Raw genomic sequence first — 18,550 nt, 5'->3', positions numbered from 1 at the left:
ATTTATGAGTCTGCCATCATTCAGATTTTCTCCACTCTTTCATTAATGCAATCTTTGAAGCCCCCAGCAGGTGGTGGTAGTAGCCTTACTAAAGAAACCACTTCCACTCTAAAACATGTATTATGTTTTAGAAAATATACAGTAGCTCCTTTACATAATTGCATATTAATTAAATACAATATCAGGGAACTTCCAATGTGATGAAATGCATGTTTGCATGTTTGCTTTTCTGTCCAGTTTGTGTAGCTTTCTCTCTTGTTCTTTGTTATTTTATGTCTTGTTCACCATTTTATACGCATTCATCCATAATTCAAACCAATATATCTGGTTTCATTGAAAAACTGAAGCTTCCTCTAAAATGTTAAATAATGTTCTGTGGATTTCACCTATATTTGGCTGCATAGAGTTATAAGCAGTGTTTATCACAACAGATACGTAAATGAACCAGGTGGTTCAGTGTCCAGATGTGTCCCCAGCTGCCCCGTAACAAAATGTGCATACAGACATCAAGGTCCACTTGTACTTTCACAGTTAGATCGTGAACTTTTTAAACTGTCGGTAGCTGATCTCTAATAAGCTTTTTAGTAGCTGAACTTTAGCAAACAGCAAACAGACGTCACCACCATGAAAAGAAATGTCACAGTAAATTAATATACCACCTATCTCTGTTGGGTTTAGTGTGTGTCCACATGCAACAGCTGGTGTGTGTGGCTTCTTTTTATGGTCTATGGTCTATGATCTGTAGTTATGATTGTGTTATTTGCCTGCAGAAGGTGTTTGGCTGCAATCTACCGTCCCTCCAGACCCTGTACACCTCCAGAACCCTGAGGCATGCAGGAAAGATTGTGGCCGATTCTCCCAACCCGGACACAAAGTCTATGTTACACTCCCCTCTGGCAGGAGGCTGCGATCCATCAGAACCAGAACCTCACAGCACAAAAACAGTTTCTTCCTTACTGCATAGGGGAACATCTATCTTTGAACATTGCATATTCGCTCTGCTGTGAACACTGTACAGTGTTCTTCTGCGTATTTACAGTACTGTTTCAAGTATCTCTACCACATTTCTATTGTATTTTTTTCTGTTCTGTACTTAAGTTCTTCAGTGTTGCAGTACTTTGCCTTATTATTATTTTCATCATCATCATCATTGTCATTAGTGCCTGTAATATATATTTTGCATGTTTAATGTTTGCACCAAAAAATAAAGCAAAATTCCCTGTCAGAGAAAACCTACTTGGCAGCAAATCTTTTTCTGATTCTTATTTCTGATTCTGATGAAGTATGTAACCAGCCATAAAGACAGCTGCTATGTGTATGCAAAGTATTGTGTGCAGGTGCATCATTCAACATAAGCATAGGTAATGTGACAACTTAATTTGTGAGTCACTAATTTGTTATTTATCATAGTAACTGTGAGGACAGGTAGTGTAATTTGCATATGTCTGTGTTTGTCTATGTTGTTTGTTAGCTTGTAGGCTAACTGGCTCTAGCTACACAACAGGACTTTTGCATGTATCACTCCGCCTCACGACTTTTCCATAACTTTATTTAGGCCGGCCTCAACGGTCGGTCATTATCTAACATTACCGTAAATAGTGACAGACTGTTCAGTTGGAGTTGTCCCGTCCTGCTTATTGTTTTATTAGTTATCCGGTTAGGGGAGCCCAGGACGCTTGGTTACATCGGATGCAGTAATATTCTTCAAGGGGTCGCTGTGAGGGCTTTTTCTGTGATTGTGTAGCCGTTAGCCGTACTGTTGTTTTTAGCTTAGCTGCCTCCGTTTAGCTAGCTAGCTAACCCCGCGGGGTGCTTCACGACTGTGCACAACTATGTTACGAAAATGTGGCGCGGAGACGAGGAGCCTTTTCAACCCCGCACGGGATGTTTGACAGAAGCTCGCCCAGCAGGGACTCTAGGGTTGGCCTGTCCTTACCCTTCGCTGGCGACAGGAGCCAGAGTTTCCCCAGCTGTAGCGAGCGCGGTAGGCGGCGGAGACCGCAGTCGTGAGCCGGTAAGGATTCTTCCTACTCGAGATATACAACTTTATAGAGCTGGAAACACACTGACAGTTGTACATGTACCAAGCAGCTGCCCTGCGCACAACAAGTAGACCTAACTAACACAGTGTAGCAAGCTAACTTGCAGGAAAAAGTTTTGTGTTGCTACGCAACAGCTGTCACTTCCACCGTTGCAGAACTATTTGTGTTGGCGCAGGAGACTCTCTAAAAAGTGGTGTGTCACCCGCATTTGCGTGGTTTTGCAGGACGTAGCAGTGCACGCATCGGCGAGCTCCATGTATATAAAGATGCTCAGCCCTGCTCAACTAGTGCTTTGAGTGCACGGCATGCTCGTGAGGTTTCCATTATGGAGGGAAAGTTAAGTTACATTAGTACAAGTAATTTAGGTTACAACTTTTAATTTTCACTATCCAGTCGTGCTGACATTAGAATGTGCTAATAGGTGTTTCATATCCAGTGCCATGGAAATGTTGGATGAGAATGACTGTCGAGCTAACATTATCCAACTGTTAAGGAGCTAATTTTACACTGACAGGTTTCATTTGGAAACAAAGGCTTGGTAGCATTTACGTTAAATTGATTAACCATAATGTTAAATCATAAAACCCCAATGTGAGTTTGTCACCAACTTAAAGTAAATCTCACTTTATCAATCCATGTTCAATTTACAGTCGAGTGTATTAAAGTTGAGAGTGATTCTGGCCTGTTAACATGGTAAAAGTAGCTTATAGAGGACTCTCTACAGCAAAGGTACATTGGCAAACAATATGATAACAGTATTGAATAATAACCTTTTTGATTTTAAATACTTTTTTCCATATAATTTGTAGCCTACATTTGATCTCACTTGTATATATGGAAACTGACAGTCTGCTGTGTTTGGGCTGAGCATGATGCCAGACACTACACCAGTATCAGAATACACAGACCCCTCCATCATGCCAGCAGTCCAAGGAGCAAAAATCTAAGTGTATCTTTGTAAATACATGATCATAGAAATTACAAAATCAACTATGTTGGGTATGAGATCCCCTGTAAGTTTAATCATGGAGTTAAGACAAATATCAGTTTGTAGTATATCATCACGGCTCTGATTATCATCTGGCCTATGGTCTCGTGCCTAAGACCCAATCGCAGCAAATATACAGTGCCAAAAACAGTACTCCTCCTCCTGTGGTATTGCTTAAGTGGCTGACACAGCATTTGTGGTTGTAAATTATAACATAATATCTGCTACAATATTACAGTGTATTCACAATGGTCAGTTTACATCCAAAAACTGCACACCTTTCCAAGTTTCCTGTCAAAACTTTCACTGTGCTAATGCAAACTCAGGTTTCTTTGCCGGTATTTTGTCAAAGTCTGTTCCCCCATTGATATGTTTCCTGTATCAGACAGCTATTGACTTTTATATTGGTGATGTACCTAAACTAGCTTGCCCTGTGCATGTTCAAATTCCAGATTTTAGGGAAATGCACAGGCTTCCCCTCCTTTAGTAGAAAATGTGAAAACACCTCTTAAATTTTATATATTTTTTAAAGAGGATATTAAAAACACAGTTTTGAGTGAAGGGGGGTATTTAAGGTACCTTTCAGTTGCTTTCCTGTGCAGGTGTCATATTATTTAAATATATTTTTATTCAGGCCTTACTTAAAGTTAGTCAGAATTTGAGTTAAGTTTGGAATACTTGCTCCTCGGCAGCAGCTGTACACAGGGTGTTATAGGTCAGAGAGGTGCTCTGCATGTGGACTCACTTGAAGTGCCAGGTTGTCTTCAGGTGGCTTATATAGTATTTGAGTGAGCAGTAGAGCTTGAAACCCTCAGCAGTGCTCTGAATCTTCAGTGGGCTGGCTGACAATGCTGCAGAGGCAGAAAGAGAGAGAGAAGGCAGAGCCCTCGGTTAGTTTCTATACATTTCCTTGTTTTAAATTTTAACGCATTAATATTCTGAAACAAAACACAACACAATTAATTAACATGGCTTTCAGTTGTGTTATCCTCATCCCAATACAGCACACCTGCTGTAAAAAACAAGTCATTGGCACATTTCACAAAGATAGAGCCTCTAACTGTGAATAACTCACCGCACTGTTTACTCAGCTGCTGGAGAAGCTTGTCATACTCTGTAAATAAAAAATGACAATTAAGCATTCAGGCAGTGTTTTATATTGCTTTTGGAACTCAATAAATACTAAAGGCAAGATTAGAGGTAGGTAGCTGAATACTGAGGACACATAACAAGATAAGAAGGGGAAAAATAAAAGACATTAATCGCCTCACTTCCATTACATTGATGGAAATGTTCCAACTGAAATGCACACAGGAACAAATTGGGACTATTGTTCGTGGGGACTTGTTCGCTGGTGACAAGGTCGCGTCTCACCGTCATCCAGTAACTTTAAGGTGCTGACATCCTCTCCTCTCCCATCTGACACCACCGCTTTGTATAAACCTGCATCTTTCTTTGTAATCTGTGGGGGAAACCATCCACCGTATTAAAATTAAATATATTCATAGCTTCTCAAATGAAATATTGATAACTCTGGAGAACAACCAAATACTTTAATTTAACTTTTATTTAAACTTAAAATAGTCTCCAAGGTGAACCTGGGAGCGTTTCAGAATAACACAGAATAAGAAATCCTCAGACTCAGAAATCCTTTAAACATCAACTGTTAATCCTGTTTTCTCTCGTCATTTATAAACACTGATTCGGATAACTCCCCGTCCACCTCCAGTAGACTGAAAATAGAGCAGAAAATTTTTGGATATACCTGTGGGATGGTGAGCATGCTGACCCCTGATGACTGGTCATATACAACTTTGGTCACAGTTGCACCTTCTTTAAACCACTTGAGTGTCGTGTCCTTATTTGTATTTGTCACCTGTGGAAGGGGAAATATAACCAACCTGAAATGAAAGTGTAATAACTATCCTCTTAAACTGATTGATTTATAAACTAATTTATGTCACCAAAAACTCTGCTTACCTATTGAAAGAGCTGCTGTGATAACTGGTTTAGATAAGTTACAGAAATCATTAAAAGGAAAAGTTCTACATTTTGGAGAATGCACTTTCTTGCTTTTTTGGAAAAAGTTAGATGGGAGGATTGATAACACTGTCAAGTTTGTCCACTTAATATGAAGCTGGAGCAAATAGCCAGTTAGCTTAGCTTTGCATAAAGACTAGAAACAGAGCCTGGCTCTGTCCAACAATAGTCTGTATCACTGGATAAAGACTGTGGCTTTAAACCTGCCATTTGCTGACTATTTAGGCAAGTACCCCCCCCCCCCCCCCCAACCCCTTCTGCAATATGAGTGATATTGATTTCAAAATCCCCTTCGTTATGGGCAACAACAATGACAACCGCCAAGCTCACCATCTACACGCTGAAAAAGTTTATGTTTTATCAGTTAAAGTTAAATCACAATGACGACTTACACCTGTGGAAATGTTCCATCAAAACAAGTTCAGCGCTAACACAAGTTGCACCGAGGAGATAGGTCCACCTATGTGAAACTGAGAGGTTAACTTAAAAGGTAACAAAAGCCCCCTACCACCATCTCTAAAGCTCATAATCAACATGTTATTTCTTCTTTGTTTAACTTGTACAAAACCACAAAAGTGCAAAAACGACTCGCTCAAATGTCAAATTATTCCCTTAATTAGTAATAATAAAAGCAAAACATTGTCTTAATAAATAATGAAACATGAAACACTTCTGGGCTCCTAATATGATGTTGGGTTAGTTCTCTTATTGTAATCTGCAAATTTATACTGGCAAATGTAAACTTACCTTGCACTTTATTATCACATCACAATCCTCATTCACACTCCACGACAGGTATTCCTCGAAATACGCTCCTTGGGAAAACAGAACAAATAATTATTCTTCTAGAAACAACAACCATCAGACAATAATTTATTCAGAGGAACCAGTGAAACACTAATACATCGTTATATGGCAAATTGTAGCAATTATGGAAAGTTATGTCTGTATACAAAACAGAGAACTGACAGTGACAGCTGCCTGAAAGAGTGGTGGGACCAAAAACATGCAAGTAGGAAACTGTTATTTTATTCTTTAGTAACTCTGCAGGAAAAAGGTAAAATGTGTTACGTGGATTTTGAGTCTGATGTTTGAATAGTGGACATGGAGTGAGATGGTCTGTTTACAGAAGGGGACACTGGGACATTGGCCTCTACACACAAAAGAGTTGTATAGCTTATCACATAAGAGCGTTCAGGTAATGAATACACTGAGTGCAGTAGCACAGGAAGCTTCTGTTCTTTCTTCATGTGACTATTTAGTTAGAGAGGTTTGGACGGGACAAAGCAGCATGTTACCACACATGAAAGTCAATAAATAGCTATTGCACTGATTAGATATAATTGGGTTTTTTTTTTTTGCTAAGGAGTATATGTTTCTGATGTTTGGGGCCTTCTCACCAGACTTTCTTTGATGGTCACGCCTGTTTTTCTCAGCCAGGGCCAGCGTCTGACGAAACTCTGACAGAGACACAAACAGAGAGCAAAAACAGTAAAATCACACAGGTCATATGGGGAGAAGTGATGGCAACCTGCTGCTTTAAAATGCTCTTATTTCCAAAATAATCTTAATGTTTTTAACTTCAGGGTGGATCATAGGAGGGGTGCATGTATGGCAAGGAAAATGGACCTTTGAAAAACTACAAAAAAACCAAACTGAGATAAATTAAAAAAGATAGACTAATCCTCTAATGAACTGAGAAGAGGTTGTTGATGTGCCGCACAGCAACATTTACAGCAGGACAAGACAAGATAAATAGCAATAGGATAATTCATTGATCCAGGAGGAAAATCTTCTTCGCTAAAGTCACAAATCAAACAGTTCAGGTCCTCTAATTGTTAAAGAAGAAGGCAGTTAAGAAGATCTTATATAACTTACAAATAACTGCATCACGAATACAGACTTCCTGAAAACATTATCTTTAATCTGACCTCATGCAGCTCATCTAAGTGTAAGTGACAACTGAAATCAATCGCACATTTTTCTAACGCTTGTGAAACTACCTTCCTTATCAAAAGAACATAATTTTCCTCCCTAACTGATATTCATTTGATTTAAGATTAAGAATTATCTGTTCTTTGTGGGTCCTGGTGGTCAAATTATTAAGAAGCCTGACATGTAATTACAAAATTACTAGCCCTGAGTAAAGCTCATCATTTTCTTTTTCCTTTTTTTTTACTGAGTAAAGTGGATCATTATCTGTTTTTACTTATCTTCACTCAAAAAACACCCACACCAGGAGCAGATCAGCTTAAAAAGTGGCACGCACGAAAACTGCTGCATTTGTCCTCTGCAAAAAGACACCAACCAACAGCCACAGTTTAAAGTAATCAAGGTTTTCTTCTGACTAAAACAGCTCAGAAAATCCGTAGACAAAATGCAAATGAGCTGCTCCCTCTGGGATAGCTTAAAAAAAACAAACAAACATGGTTGTATGTCTGAGCATTTGCATTGCATATTTTTAAAAAAATAAATAAACATTTTCACCAAGATATTGGATTTTTTTTTTTCAATCATTTAATTAATGTTTATAAAAAACACTGATAAAAACAAATTTTTCCCCGTCTTCCTAAAATAATGAACCCTTTTCATGTCTCTCCCAGGGTCGAAACTTGGATTTTAAAAATAGACACACAAAAAAGGACTCTATTATTGTCTTGTTTTTTTCATATTTTATTTAATTCTGGTTTTTGTTCATTTTATTTCCCAACACGAAGACCTAAACATTCAAAGGCTTCTCCACTCTGCTAGGAATAAATATGTGGTGGAGAAATTCTGAAATATTTATTTATTCAACTAAAGTAATCACATCTAAATAGATTGACTCTAAGTTGTAGAGTTAGTTAAGTATTTGCAGCATCATTGTTAAAGTTTCTACCCCTCCAGAAGACATGGACAGAGGACAGGACCTCACTGAAGCTACAGCCCAAATCTCAACTAAACACCTTGTTTCAAAGGAAAAGAGTGCCGCTCTCAGGAAGTTATGGTACCATTTCATCAGTGTGCCAGTGTAAATTAAGGCAGTGTGACGTCACATTCACACCGATTCCCATCTACATTTGTGCTGATCTTTCCAGTGCTCAGATATTTTACTTAAGTAAAAATAGTACACCGTGTAAAATGCTCTGTTACATGTAAAAGTACTACATTCAAAACAAAAGTAAAAAAGTATTCACATCAAACTATACTTTAAGCACCAAAAGTAAAAGCAATAATTAGGGCAGAATGGCCTGTTTAAAAAAATATATATATATCATCCCCAACTTGTCAAACACTGACTCTTGGTCAGTGGCTATACATGTCCAACTATAATGCTCCAAGTACCCTTCCAGCATCAGTTTTTGACACTCACTGCATGTCAAATAAACTGCAATTTTCTCCGGAAATGTACAGTATCCGCTTGTTAAATGCATACAGTCTGTTTACAAAATAAACGCTGGTAAAAAACTTTTAGGTGTACTTCCTAAGGTTTAGACGACAAAAGTACATTGTCAGGCTTAGAGAAAAACCTCAGTGGTCTAGCTTAAAATAAGGACGTCTATAATGAACATAATGTAATGTCACAACATGCGTCAGTAGCGTAGTATGCTACACATACTAGCACACTAAAATAACTTAATTGACTTTTGGTTTCACTTAGGACACAAACAGCTGTCTCTCAGGTGAAAGTCAGCAAATAGTTTGACACATTCACCTCCACTCTCACACATTCAGTGCTGACTCTCTTGTTTCTGATATTACAGCAGTTGTATGGAGTGTCAAAACTTGCCCCTGCCATCTCATACTGCAGCTAAAGGGAGCCTTGATGCCTCAGTATCTGACGCAGAAGGCCATTGACCCAGTGTCAGTATTTGACAAGTTGGGAGTGAGATCAAGATTAACGCTATTGATGCATTAATGTTTTCATCACTTTAAAGTTGCAGCTGATAATGGTGAGGTTAATTCCGACTACTGTATATGCAGCTGGTGTCTTCATCTATAACGATGTACTGTATCTTTTTTTTTAACTGATTTATTTTTTATTATAAATCTGAGTTTGCAAGGAACCAGAGTTGTCCTGTAAATGTAATGGAGTAAATTTACCTCCAATTGTCATCGATTAGAAGTATAGAGTAGCATGAATTGAAAATACTCAAGTAAGGTACAAGTACCTCAATACAAAAACCAACAGGACAACTCACTGTGAAGTGAGTGAACGACTTACTTTCATCCACAAAGACCAAGGTGCACTGGTTCTTGGCGCGGCCGTCCTTCAGCTGAGCCGTGTATGACCCCTCGTCCTCGCGAGTGAGTCGGTCAAACAGTATCTCCACCAGACCTTTGGCCCTGTCAAAGTTGATCTTACGGTGCTGCAGAAGAGCAAACAAGCACACACACACACACACACACATACAGTACGGTAAACATCAGCTCATGTGCAGACAGATGATCCCAGATGGCAGGTAGACACGCCACTTGCAATCTACCGTATAGATGGTTATTCATACAGAGAGAATAAAATGTGAATCAGAGCGTGAAAAGGGTCTGAAATAACAAAACACACACTGTAGATGAAATACTCTTTTTTTTCCTAACACGCACACACAGAAACACAAACAAACAGGAAACAGCCTTCAAGCTCATTTTCATGACTTTTATGTTCATCGAGATAAGTGTATGCCCTGCATGTTGATAGGCCTCAGCGGTGGATGTGATTTGTGATGTATGGCGAGCCTGAGGGCCCTAATCAGCTAAATGGCTTTTGAATTCACAAACCTCAGCTGTGATCATTTAGAAATAACGTGTAATCAGTACTGTTCAGATGGAGCTCTGATATTGAGAAATAATGGAATAAATGAAAATGAAATAGAGGCGATGAATGAAAGCGGCTGAATATAAAGCAGCCGAGCAAACACAGACACACAAAAATATATCTGACAGAGTCGTGAAAGCACAATAAATACACTGTGTTGTATTTGCTTTCCCCCTCTGTGGACACATCAGCACACAGTTCAATAGCCCCGACGGCAGCGCTGATTATTTTTAACTTGGTGTCACAACACATATCGGTGCTGAGAGGGTTTGTTCACATTTAGTTAGTGTTTCATGGTGATTATACTGTTTTGTTTTAGGTCATCTGAGTTTCAATTGCACCTTAGAATGGCCAGTGAAATCACTGTGCTGATATTTTCTTGCTGTACTATTAACCCTAAATTATTTTGTCAAAAATAATGTTGATTATTTTATAGAGTTTGTTGTAAATAGCTATGACTCTAAGTAAGAGAAAATCAATTTGGAGGTCACTTTTGAGATACGTGAAACACAGTACAAGAGCCAGTGTGTAGGATTTAGGGGAGATATACTGTCAGAAATGGAATTTAATTAAATCATAATTAAGCATGGAGTCGTTGTGTTTTTGTTACCTTAAATGAGCAGTTTATATTTACATAGAAAGGGGGTCCTTTTCCATGGATTCTGCCAAGTCAGCTCGTTCTCATTTCAAACTCTCAAAACTTTGGTCAGTGATTTCTGTATCAGACACCGATGACAAAAGCTACCTTTTGTGCTGGTATGATACACCGTCAGTTTGCAATGGTCTAATTCGCCGCAGGACAGTGTCTGTTTGAATTGCTGCCGGTAACATCGATATAAGGAGATGGAAAGCCGCTATAGGCTGGGTGGGAGGGGCAATGGATGGGTCCATCAAACCCCTGACTTTCACCTGTGAGCTTTCTGTATGAATGTTGAGCATGAGGAAATATTTGGAAATATGAGATGTTTTACTGCTGTTGCAAGTTTCTTTTGAAAAAGGTAGTATGCATCTAATTTTATAGTAGAAAAGACACAATGTATGTAACAGGTGTACATTTACATGCCACCCTGTAACGTCAGCAGTGGGTTTAGATAGGACTATTTGCATTTTTGTGTCAGCCACCACCCTTCATCTGAAAATCTCGTGACACTGAAGGAATACTGACCAGAAGTTTCAGCTGCTTGCAATCTGATATCCCACCACTAGATGTCACCAAATTCCCCTAAATGTAAAACACTGTTCCTTTAAGTTGAAATATACAAATTATCTGTACAAAAGATTGGCATTGGGCATATACTAAAAAGCAGTGACATACTATATTGTTATTATTAATGTCTTAATATATTCTACATATCATGTCTCACATGTCTACAGTTTTCACTTTCAAAGAGCCATTTCACCCTCAGCTAGAGACCCACTTTAAGCTAATGACATACTGATGATTTATTACCCTGAAAAATGAAGAAAACTGTCTAACTTGTCTCTTCATTGCACCTTTACTTTTCTTTGGCATCCAACCAAAACTGACACATTCACCAGATGTGGGCTGCTTCTCCACCTTAAGCTCAGTTTATCCTCCTGTCTCCCAGACTTTGTGAAATTATCTCAGTTCCCAGACCTCTCTGCTGCCTTGAACACCTGCTCTTCACCGTTGTTGGCAGCCTCACTTTGCTGCCTTCCAGGATGTTTATTAAAACACTAATTACTGTTTTCGATTCACAGTGACTTGTCATAATCACAGCTGCATGTGCCTACACACTAATGTTATATAAGTCTTGTAGAGTTTCATAACATCTGAGATGTTTCTTACTTTTAGAGCTACATTTTTTGCACTTGCTCAAAATATTTGATTCGATATTGCATATTTTAAATAGGCCTAATAATCACACTCAGTTGTCATTTCAGTTCACTTTATTCATTCAGCCAGACAATGTGCTTATGTTAGCTGATTTACTGTCAGGAGAGGAGGTATTTTGCTTTGTTACCATTATCAGTGAGTGTTATATCTGTCCTATTGTCATCTTTTCTGACAATATGGAAGCAGCTATAGCCAGTGGTGGAGAAAGTACTCAGATCCAAGTAGCTTTCTTTTTTTTTAGTCTGGTGGTTTCTCGGGCTGGGTTGATGGCCCCAGGCAGGGGACCACAAGATAAATCTGATAAGTTGTGAGATCACAGTTATATCACAGTTATTGTGAAAAGTGGTAAAACTCAACACCCCTAAAGTCAATAACAGTGTATTTTTTGTTAATAGTGTAATGGACGTATGAAGAATCTTTTGAGCATACGATATATGCTGCATATGTTAGTTCCACTGAACTGCCTTTAACCTAAATGACCAAAACTAACGTCATTTGATTGGTGACTATTCAAAATGTAGAATAGTATTTCACACACACTTCATCATGGCGTGCAGTGGTGAAATTATCTGCATATCTAATGGTTTGGCTAGATACGATGGGCTCCACAAATCTTTCTTTCTTCTGTCTTTTTAAATGTCATATCCTCACCATAGCATCATATCCTGAGCTGGCAACCTCACGAGTGGCAGACTGACAAGGTTAAAGGACTCTACCATGTGCTCTTCAGACTACAGCAACAGTATGCTTTCTAAAATATAAAAGCGAGATGGGTTATTCATTTTATCCAAAATACCTTACAGCACAAAGGTTTCTTGCAACTGTGGATTTCAAATCCTCTCACACCTCCGAGGTTAGTGGCATGCTCGAACTCTCTGAGCTGCAGTATCTCAGGATGACCTGTGCGGCTGTTCTTACCGGAGTGCTGGAGATTTCTCGGTCATTGAAGATGAGACGGAGCTCAGCAGAGTCACTCAGACTCTCAGTCTGCAGCCAAAGACGTACTTCACCTTTCTCAGAAACCTCCACTTGCCAGCCCGACTTTAGCGCTATCACTGCAAAAAACATTGCAGGACATGTGTGTTTCCTCTTAAATGTCAGTGAATCACCTTTTTTCCATGATAGGGTACAAAGTCTTTGGTACATACATGGATTTCTGACTTGCCAGCTGAGTTCTTTGAGTCTTTCAAGGTCTACAAAGAAGTGAAACAAGTAGCAGAAGGTTAATTAATCTTTGAACAGGACCCACATTTCTTAATACCAGCATATTGTCAATGAACAACGGCTCTATTTTTAAACTGAAAGTTGATTGAGAGTATATGCTTAGTTGACTGAGTGACCTTGTGGAAGTGGTTGTGCGAGGCTTAATTATTTGCTTGAAAGAAAAGCTTGATAACCCTTAAAATGAAAAAGTCCTGCTGCTCATGCTGCCTCTAGCTTTTTCAATAACACAAAAGACAACTGATGTTGAACAGTGTTTTTGTGCCTGACATGAGCTTGTGAATTAGACAAGACAGTTTGCTAACCTTCTGCTCTATTTCATTTTACCTTCAGCGGTGAAGTCGTAGCTGGACGACTCGTCTGGGTCATCGCTCATCTCCACCGTGTAGAGACCCAGATCCTCCTCAGAAGGGTCTGTGAAGGTGAGGACTGACCTGATGGACAAATTGAAAAACATACAGATCCATCTTGGGCTTCTTGTTTATCTGTACATCCTGCAGCGCTGAGTGATGTAAGTACTGTTTTGTGCTGTCAGACTCCACAGTGCTTTCTGTCCCAATAGTGTTAATGCCTTTCAGCCAGCTGAACTTAAAATTAAATTACTGTTTTATATGATATCAATGTGTGTGAGAGCTGGCAGGCAGACTTCCCTAAAGCTAAGAGAAGGGATAATTAAAAGAGACCAGCCTTATTGGGAATCCCACAGAGAAATACTCCAAAAAACACATCTAATGTTAATATAATCTCTGTATTAAAATTCTGTTCCTTAAAATATTTAACAAAAGTAACTCACCTTATGATATTCCAATCATTCTCAGTCACAGTGGGTGTCCAAATGGCTCTTAAAGGGACAGTTCACCCCAAAATCAAACAAGACGTATTTTTCCTCTTACCTGTAGCGCTATTCACCAATTTAGATTCATTAGGTGTGAGTTGGAACTAATAGAACTGGGTGGCACTTGGCTTTCAACAATACTAGCTTGCCTAGCACCACTTAGATAGCTAATTTTATAGCTTGGCCAAAGAGGACGCCATTAATATTTACATCTTGTGCTGTCATGAACATGAGCCTTTGGTTCTGAGTAGATGCAAAGGTAGATAACTGAACAGGACTACTGGGCAAGTGTAGAAACACAAAACAATTTTAAAAAATGGGCAAAAAAACCCCACAAAGAGACAGAAACAATCACAAGGTGACACAGAAAGAATACAAGGAGACATGAACAGCCAAAAAATAATACAAAAATTACCTCAAAAAGACACAAAATTATTTCAAACAGTCCAAAACAAAATGAGACATAAAATGACTACAAATTGACCAAAAAAGACACAACCCCTCACAAAGTCTCTGTGCCTGTGTCAGGGGCCCATCTCATAACCGTTATGAGTAGATGCACGTTTCCTTCTTCATGGTAATATTGGGGGTTGTAGAAAGAAAATAGTTCCTATGTGAGACTGCTCAGAACAAGGTCTGTAGATTATCTTTAGTGACAGGTTCAGGATTTCTGGAAAGAGACATTTCTATTGAGTTTTTCAAATTTATTTTTTGTTGCTTTGAGCTTCACAAGCTGAGTGCAATCTAGTCCATTATACTGGAGAGAAGGCAGACATCCTTATGACTGGTATCTACCAACATTCTGCAACTCACACCAAAACAATCAAGATTAGTAATAGCACTACAGGTAAGAGGCAAAATATGAGTTTGATTTCGGGATGAACTGTCCCAAGTGTGAAAAACAGAGATGTGATGAAGAAGATTGCATTCTTCTAAATATCACCTCTTGGTAAAGCAAACTGCCACAGATTTCTTGTAGGAATAACACATACCCTTTCTTCTTGTTTTCTGCCTGAGCTCTCTTGGCATCGATGGGCTCTGTGTAGTTTTTGTTCCATAGGAACTTGCTCTCATCGTCCATCTTATCAGTCTCGTAGCTCAGATATATGAAACCATCATCGTCCACTCCAATCTCAATGTCTTTGGAGCCTGAAGATGAAAGAGTCAGTTAGTGTGTCTCTTGGCTCCAGCTTCATTTTTGACAGACAGTTGTCTCTCAGAAATAAGCATATAACTACTTTTTTAAAGTTATGTCTTTTTTTTTAAAATATATATATATATTTAGGATTGTTAAAGAAGGAAATAGATAACAGTTACACAGACTTGATTGTGTGGTTGCTTTTCCTTTTGTGCTATATCATGTCTTAAGTCCAGCACCTCCAACAAGCCTTGGAGATAATTTTTTTGTACAATATTTCTGGAGCTGTGATGGCTGACCTGGTCGGGTCTGAGCTGTGACCGGCTCAGTGGGCAGAGAAGGACAGCCCACTCCAGCCTCATTGACAGCCAACACACGGAAACGATATGTCTGACCCGTCTGTAGACCTGACACCTGGATGTCATATGAAATACATCAAATATTTACACATTATTGTCATAATTCATCATGATTATTTAAATGTTTGTACCCACAGAAACGCAAAGGAATGAAATACTGAAACAGGGTAATAATAATTTACTGGCACTTACAGTTATTAAATACACTCATACTTTATCAGGTAATGGACAAATCCCGATTTTAATTTCTGTTATGCTGAATTGAAACTTGTAAATATTTTTACAGCTTCACTCACCTTGTAATGTGTGTCAGAGATCGGCTTGTCATTTAAAGCAGTCCAGTCGTCCGATTGGTCACCCTGGCTGACTTCCAGCAAATAGCCAGTGACGGGGCCCCGTCCTTCGTACAACGGAGCTGCCCACAGCAGCACCAGAGAGTCATTTCTCACCTCCCTGACCTCAGCGTCATAGGGAGGACCTGAGAAAGACGAACAAGACATGCTGTTTATCAGGGTCAATGGTTTTTGTGCAGGGGAACAAAGTGTTTGTGTTGCCAAAAAACTAAAAGTCCAAACTGAAATAGAGGAAAAGTAAAAGGAAAAAAAGGGAAAGATATTTGTCTGGATATAGTCCCTTATGGAAAATATCAGATACAACCAAACTAAACCTCTTTGTCACAATGGGAAGTTACAACAAAAACAAACCAAACAAACAGTAAAGTGAAAATGAGTACAGTGACTTTCCTTAATCTACCCCATTGACTCTATGCCTGCACTTGGTAGTTAATTTGCTTAATGATTTTCGGTCACTTTTAAATTATTAACGGCACAGAGGAAAGCCCATTTGCTGAGATTAATGAGCTGCGCTTTAAAAGTGGCATGTGTGAGAGAGCCTCTCTCCATTTTCAATATTAATGTCACAAGAAGCTGATAGGAGCTTTGCCAGAACTGCCTGGCCCTCTGCTGAAAGTACCGGAGTGACTTTGTGGGTGAGTCTGTGAGTGTGTTTGTAATAATAATGCAAGTGTGTAGAAGATTTCCACTGGGGAATGGGGGTCGCATGCCCCTGTCACTTTTCAAAATCCTATTTATGCCTCTCAACTTCTATACTCTCAGGTTTTTAAGTTTTCTTAGCCTCTAGCCAGCACAGTCCAAATGAGAAAAGAGAAAAGCTGATAAAATGATGATATTTCCATCTGAGTAGCCTTCATCTCCTTATTTTTCAAATAATTTTTGCACAATCTATGTTTTTAAAGTTAATATTCTCCTATACAGACACAATACAAATAGAAACAGCGAAAGACAGAGTTTCTTATTGTTAAGGAATTTTTTTCAAAGAAATTAAACATGATTTTAAGTATTATTATTGCATGAACAACACAGCAGTGGTTAGCGCAGAGCTTCTGTTTTATCTCATTGTTTTTGCTACGCTGCCATTAACATGACCATTTTTGTATAAATTACACACCTGTGTTACATTGAAATCTGGAAGAAAACTTTGTTTTTCCTGCATGCCTCCACAATGAATGAAGAATCCCAAAAATTTAAGAAATTCTTGCTGATTTGAAAAAAGGGGCCAGGCTTAACAACAGCAAAATCATATCAAAACATCCTTTTTCAAACTCTGACACAACTCGTGCAGCATAATCCATGTCTCATTAATCCAGCTGTATGCTCAGTACTCCCCAAACGTGCATTTTCACTGAAACCTAATTATTTAAAACTCTTCTGCGCAAGCTACTTGTCTATGCCCGAGACTGTCTCCTGGATCCATCATTTCATATATAGTCACATTATATGTATTATTTTGTGACATGGATTGTCTATATTGTCTGTCCGTCCTGGGAGAGGGATTCGTTCCTTAGTTGCTCATCCCTTTTTTTCCATTTAAGTTTTCTTTTTGGAGTTTATCCTTATCCTCAGTAAGCGAGTGTAGGAAAGAACAGAGGTTGCCATCAGATTTTAAAGCCCTCTGAGGAAAATTTGTGATTTGTGAAATTGTGCTTTATAAATGTAATTGACCAGACTTAAAATCTTTGTCATTCACCACCTTTCAGAGCACTCTCACACATGGTGACAGATGATAATGGATTTAGTGTCTTGCACAAGGGCACTACAGCAGCATAGACAGATCGCCACCAGCCAGGGTGACACTAAAGGACAAGTCATACATATGCAACAAATAATGTATTCCACTCATACCTCTAACCCAAGGTGGCCATCATTTTATCTTTTATTTCTCAGATGTATTACGCACTTCACCGCTGACCTTTGCCTCCATTCTGCAATTTAATGGCATAAATGCAAATACCCAGTTTCTTTTCAGGTGCTTCATTTTGACCTGATCTATTTTGTTGTGAAATGACCGTATTAACTTTTAATGGTGTAATTTTGAATGAAAAGAAAATGTTAGTGGGTGGTAGTGGGTCATCAGGGTGATGGATGGTCTTTGTATCCGTCTCTCCTCCCTGTCCATGCCGGGGTCAATAAACTTTTAGTGTTGTGAACTCACAGCCTTAAGAAGAAACTGCAGGTCAGGGTGCATAGCTAATATTAAAATCTCAATGATCTGAAATATCTGGAGAATTTGGAAATGATTAATTTATTCAGTTCAGGTTCTGTGACATCCAGAGCATTAACGTAGCAGAATACCACTATTTGCTATGTGAAGATATAGTGGAGTAACGGCATCCTGAGTAGAGAATTAAGTCAGGCTACCTCAATGTGTGTTGTTATCTGAGCTTCTCTGTGGTTTGTTGCGGTAATAAGCTGGTGTGGCACCACATGCATATTAGTGCATGTGTGTCTCTTATTGGCTCGCTCATCACTGATGCTTTGCACTGTGTTCATATTGCAGTTACAGCTGATATCAGGACAACATCATAGTGGAAGTGTAGTGGCCATCCTCCATTTCCCCCTGGAACACTGTCAGCTCTGTCAGCACTATTGCCGTTTGTCACACCCCTCAGTGTGTGAAATTGCTGCTGAAGCATCCTTTGGTGTCTTTGTGAGACGCACCAGGTGATCAACCATCTCCAGTATAAACTCATTCGCAGCAATACGTCATGCTGAGAACAATTGAAAGAGCGACAGAGTATGTGTAGGCAGTGAGGGAAAGTGGAAGGGTGACACAAAATCAGGATTCATTCAGGAGATTAAAGCTTGTGTCCTGTGTGAAACCAAAAATCAATGTTGTTTTAAGTACTGGATACAAGATGTCTCCTACATGTACATGTGTTGAACTGAAATTTAAGGTGAGCACAGAGAAACTTTCCACT

General features: G+C 39.0%; 1 protein-coding gene across 1 annotated transcript in view; it reads right to left on the bottom strand.

Annotated features, from left to right (window-relative positions):
* The window catches only part of myom3 (myomesin 3), a 79,248-nt gene that overhangs the window by 3,297 nt on the left and 57,401 nt on the right, over positions 1-18,550 (bottom strand). Inside the window, exons 20-32 of the mRNA XM_042490301.1 lie at positions 15,570-15,751; positions 15,214-15,328; positions 14,769-14,925; positions 13,269-13,375; positions 12,869-12,913; positions 12,639-12,775; positions 9,275-9,419; positions 6,471-6,530; positions 5,818-5,885; positions 4,796-4,906; positions 4,405-4,492; positions 4,106-4,144; positions 3,776-3,881 (exon numbers count right to left, since the gene is read on the bottom strand). Coding sequence (XP_042346235.1) covers positions 3,776-3,881; positions 4,106-4,144; positions 4,405-4,492; positions 4,796-4,906; positions 5,818-5,885; positions 6,471-6,530; positions 9,275-9,419; positions 12,639-12,775; positions 12,869-12,913; positions 13,269-13,375; positions 14,769-14,925; positions 15,214-15,328; positions 15,570-15,751 — 1,360 coding nt within the window. The remainder of the gene's footprint in view (positions 1-3,775; positions 3,882-4,105; positions 4,145-4,404; positions 4,493-4,795; positions 4,907-5,817; positions 5,886-6,470; positions 6,531-9,274; positions 9,420-12,638; positions 12,776-12,868; positions 12,914-13,268; positions 13,376-14,768; positions 14,926-15,213; positions 15,329-15,569; positions 15,752-18,550) is intronic.

Source organism: Plectropomus leopardus, chromosome 7 (genome assembly GCF_008729295.1).
Source record: "Plectropomus leopardus isolate mb chromosome 7, YSFRI_Pleo_2.0, whole genome shotgun sequence".
Classification (NCBI taxonomy): domain Eukaryota; kingdom Metazoa; phylum Chordata; class Actinopteri; order Perciformes; family Serranidae; genus Plectropomus; species Plectropomus leopardus.
This window is presented reverse-complemented; position numbering and strand designations above follow the sequence as displayed.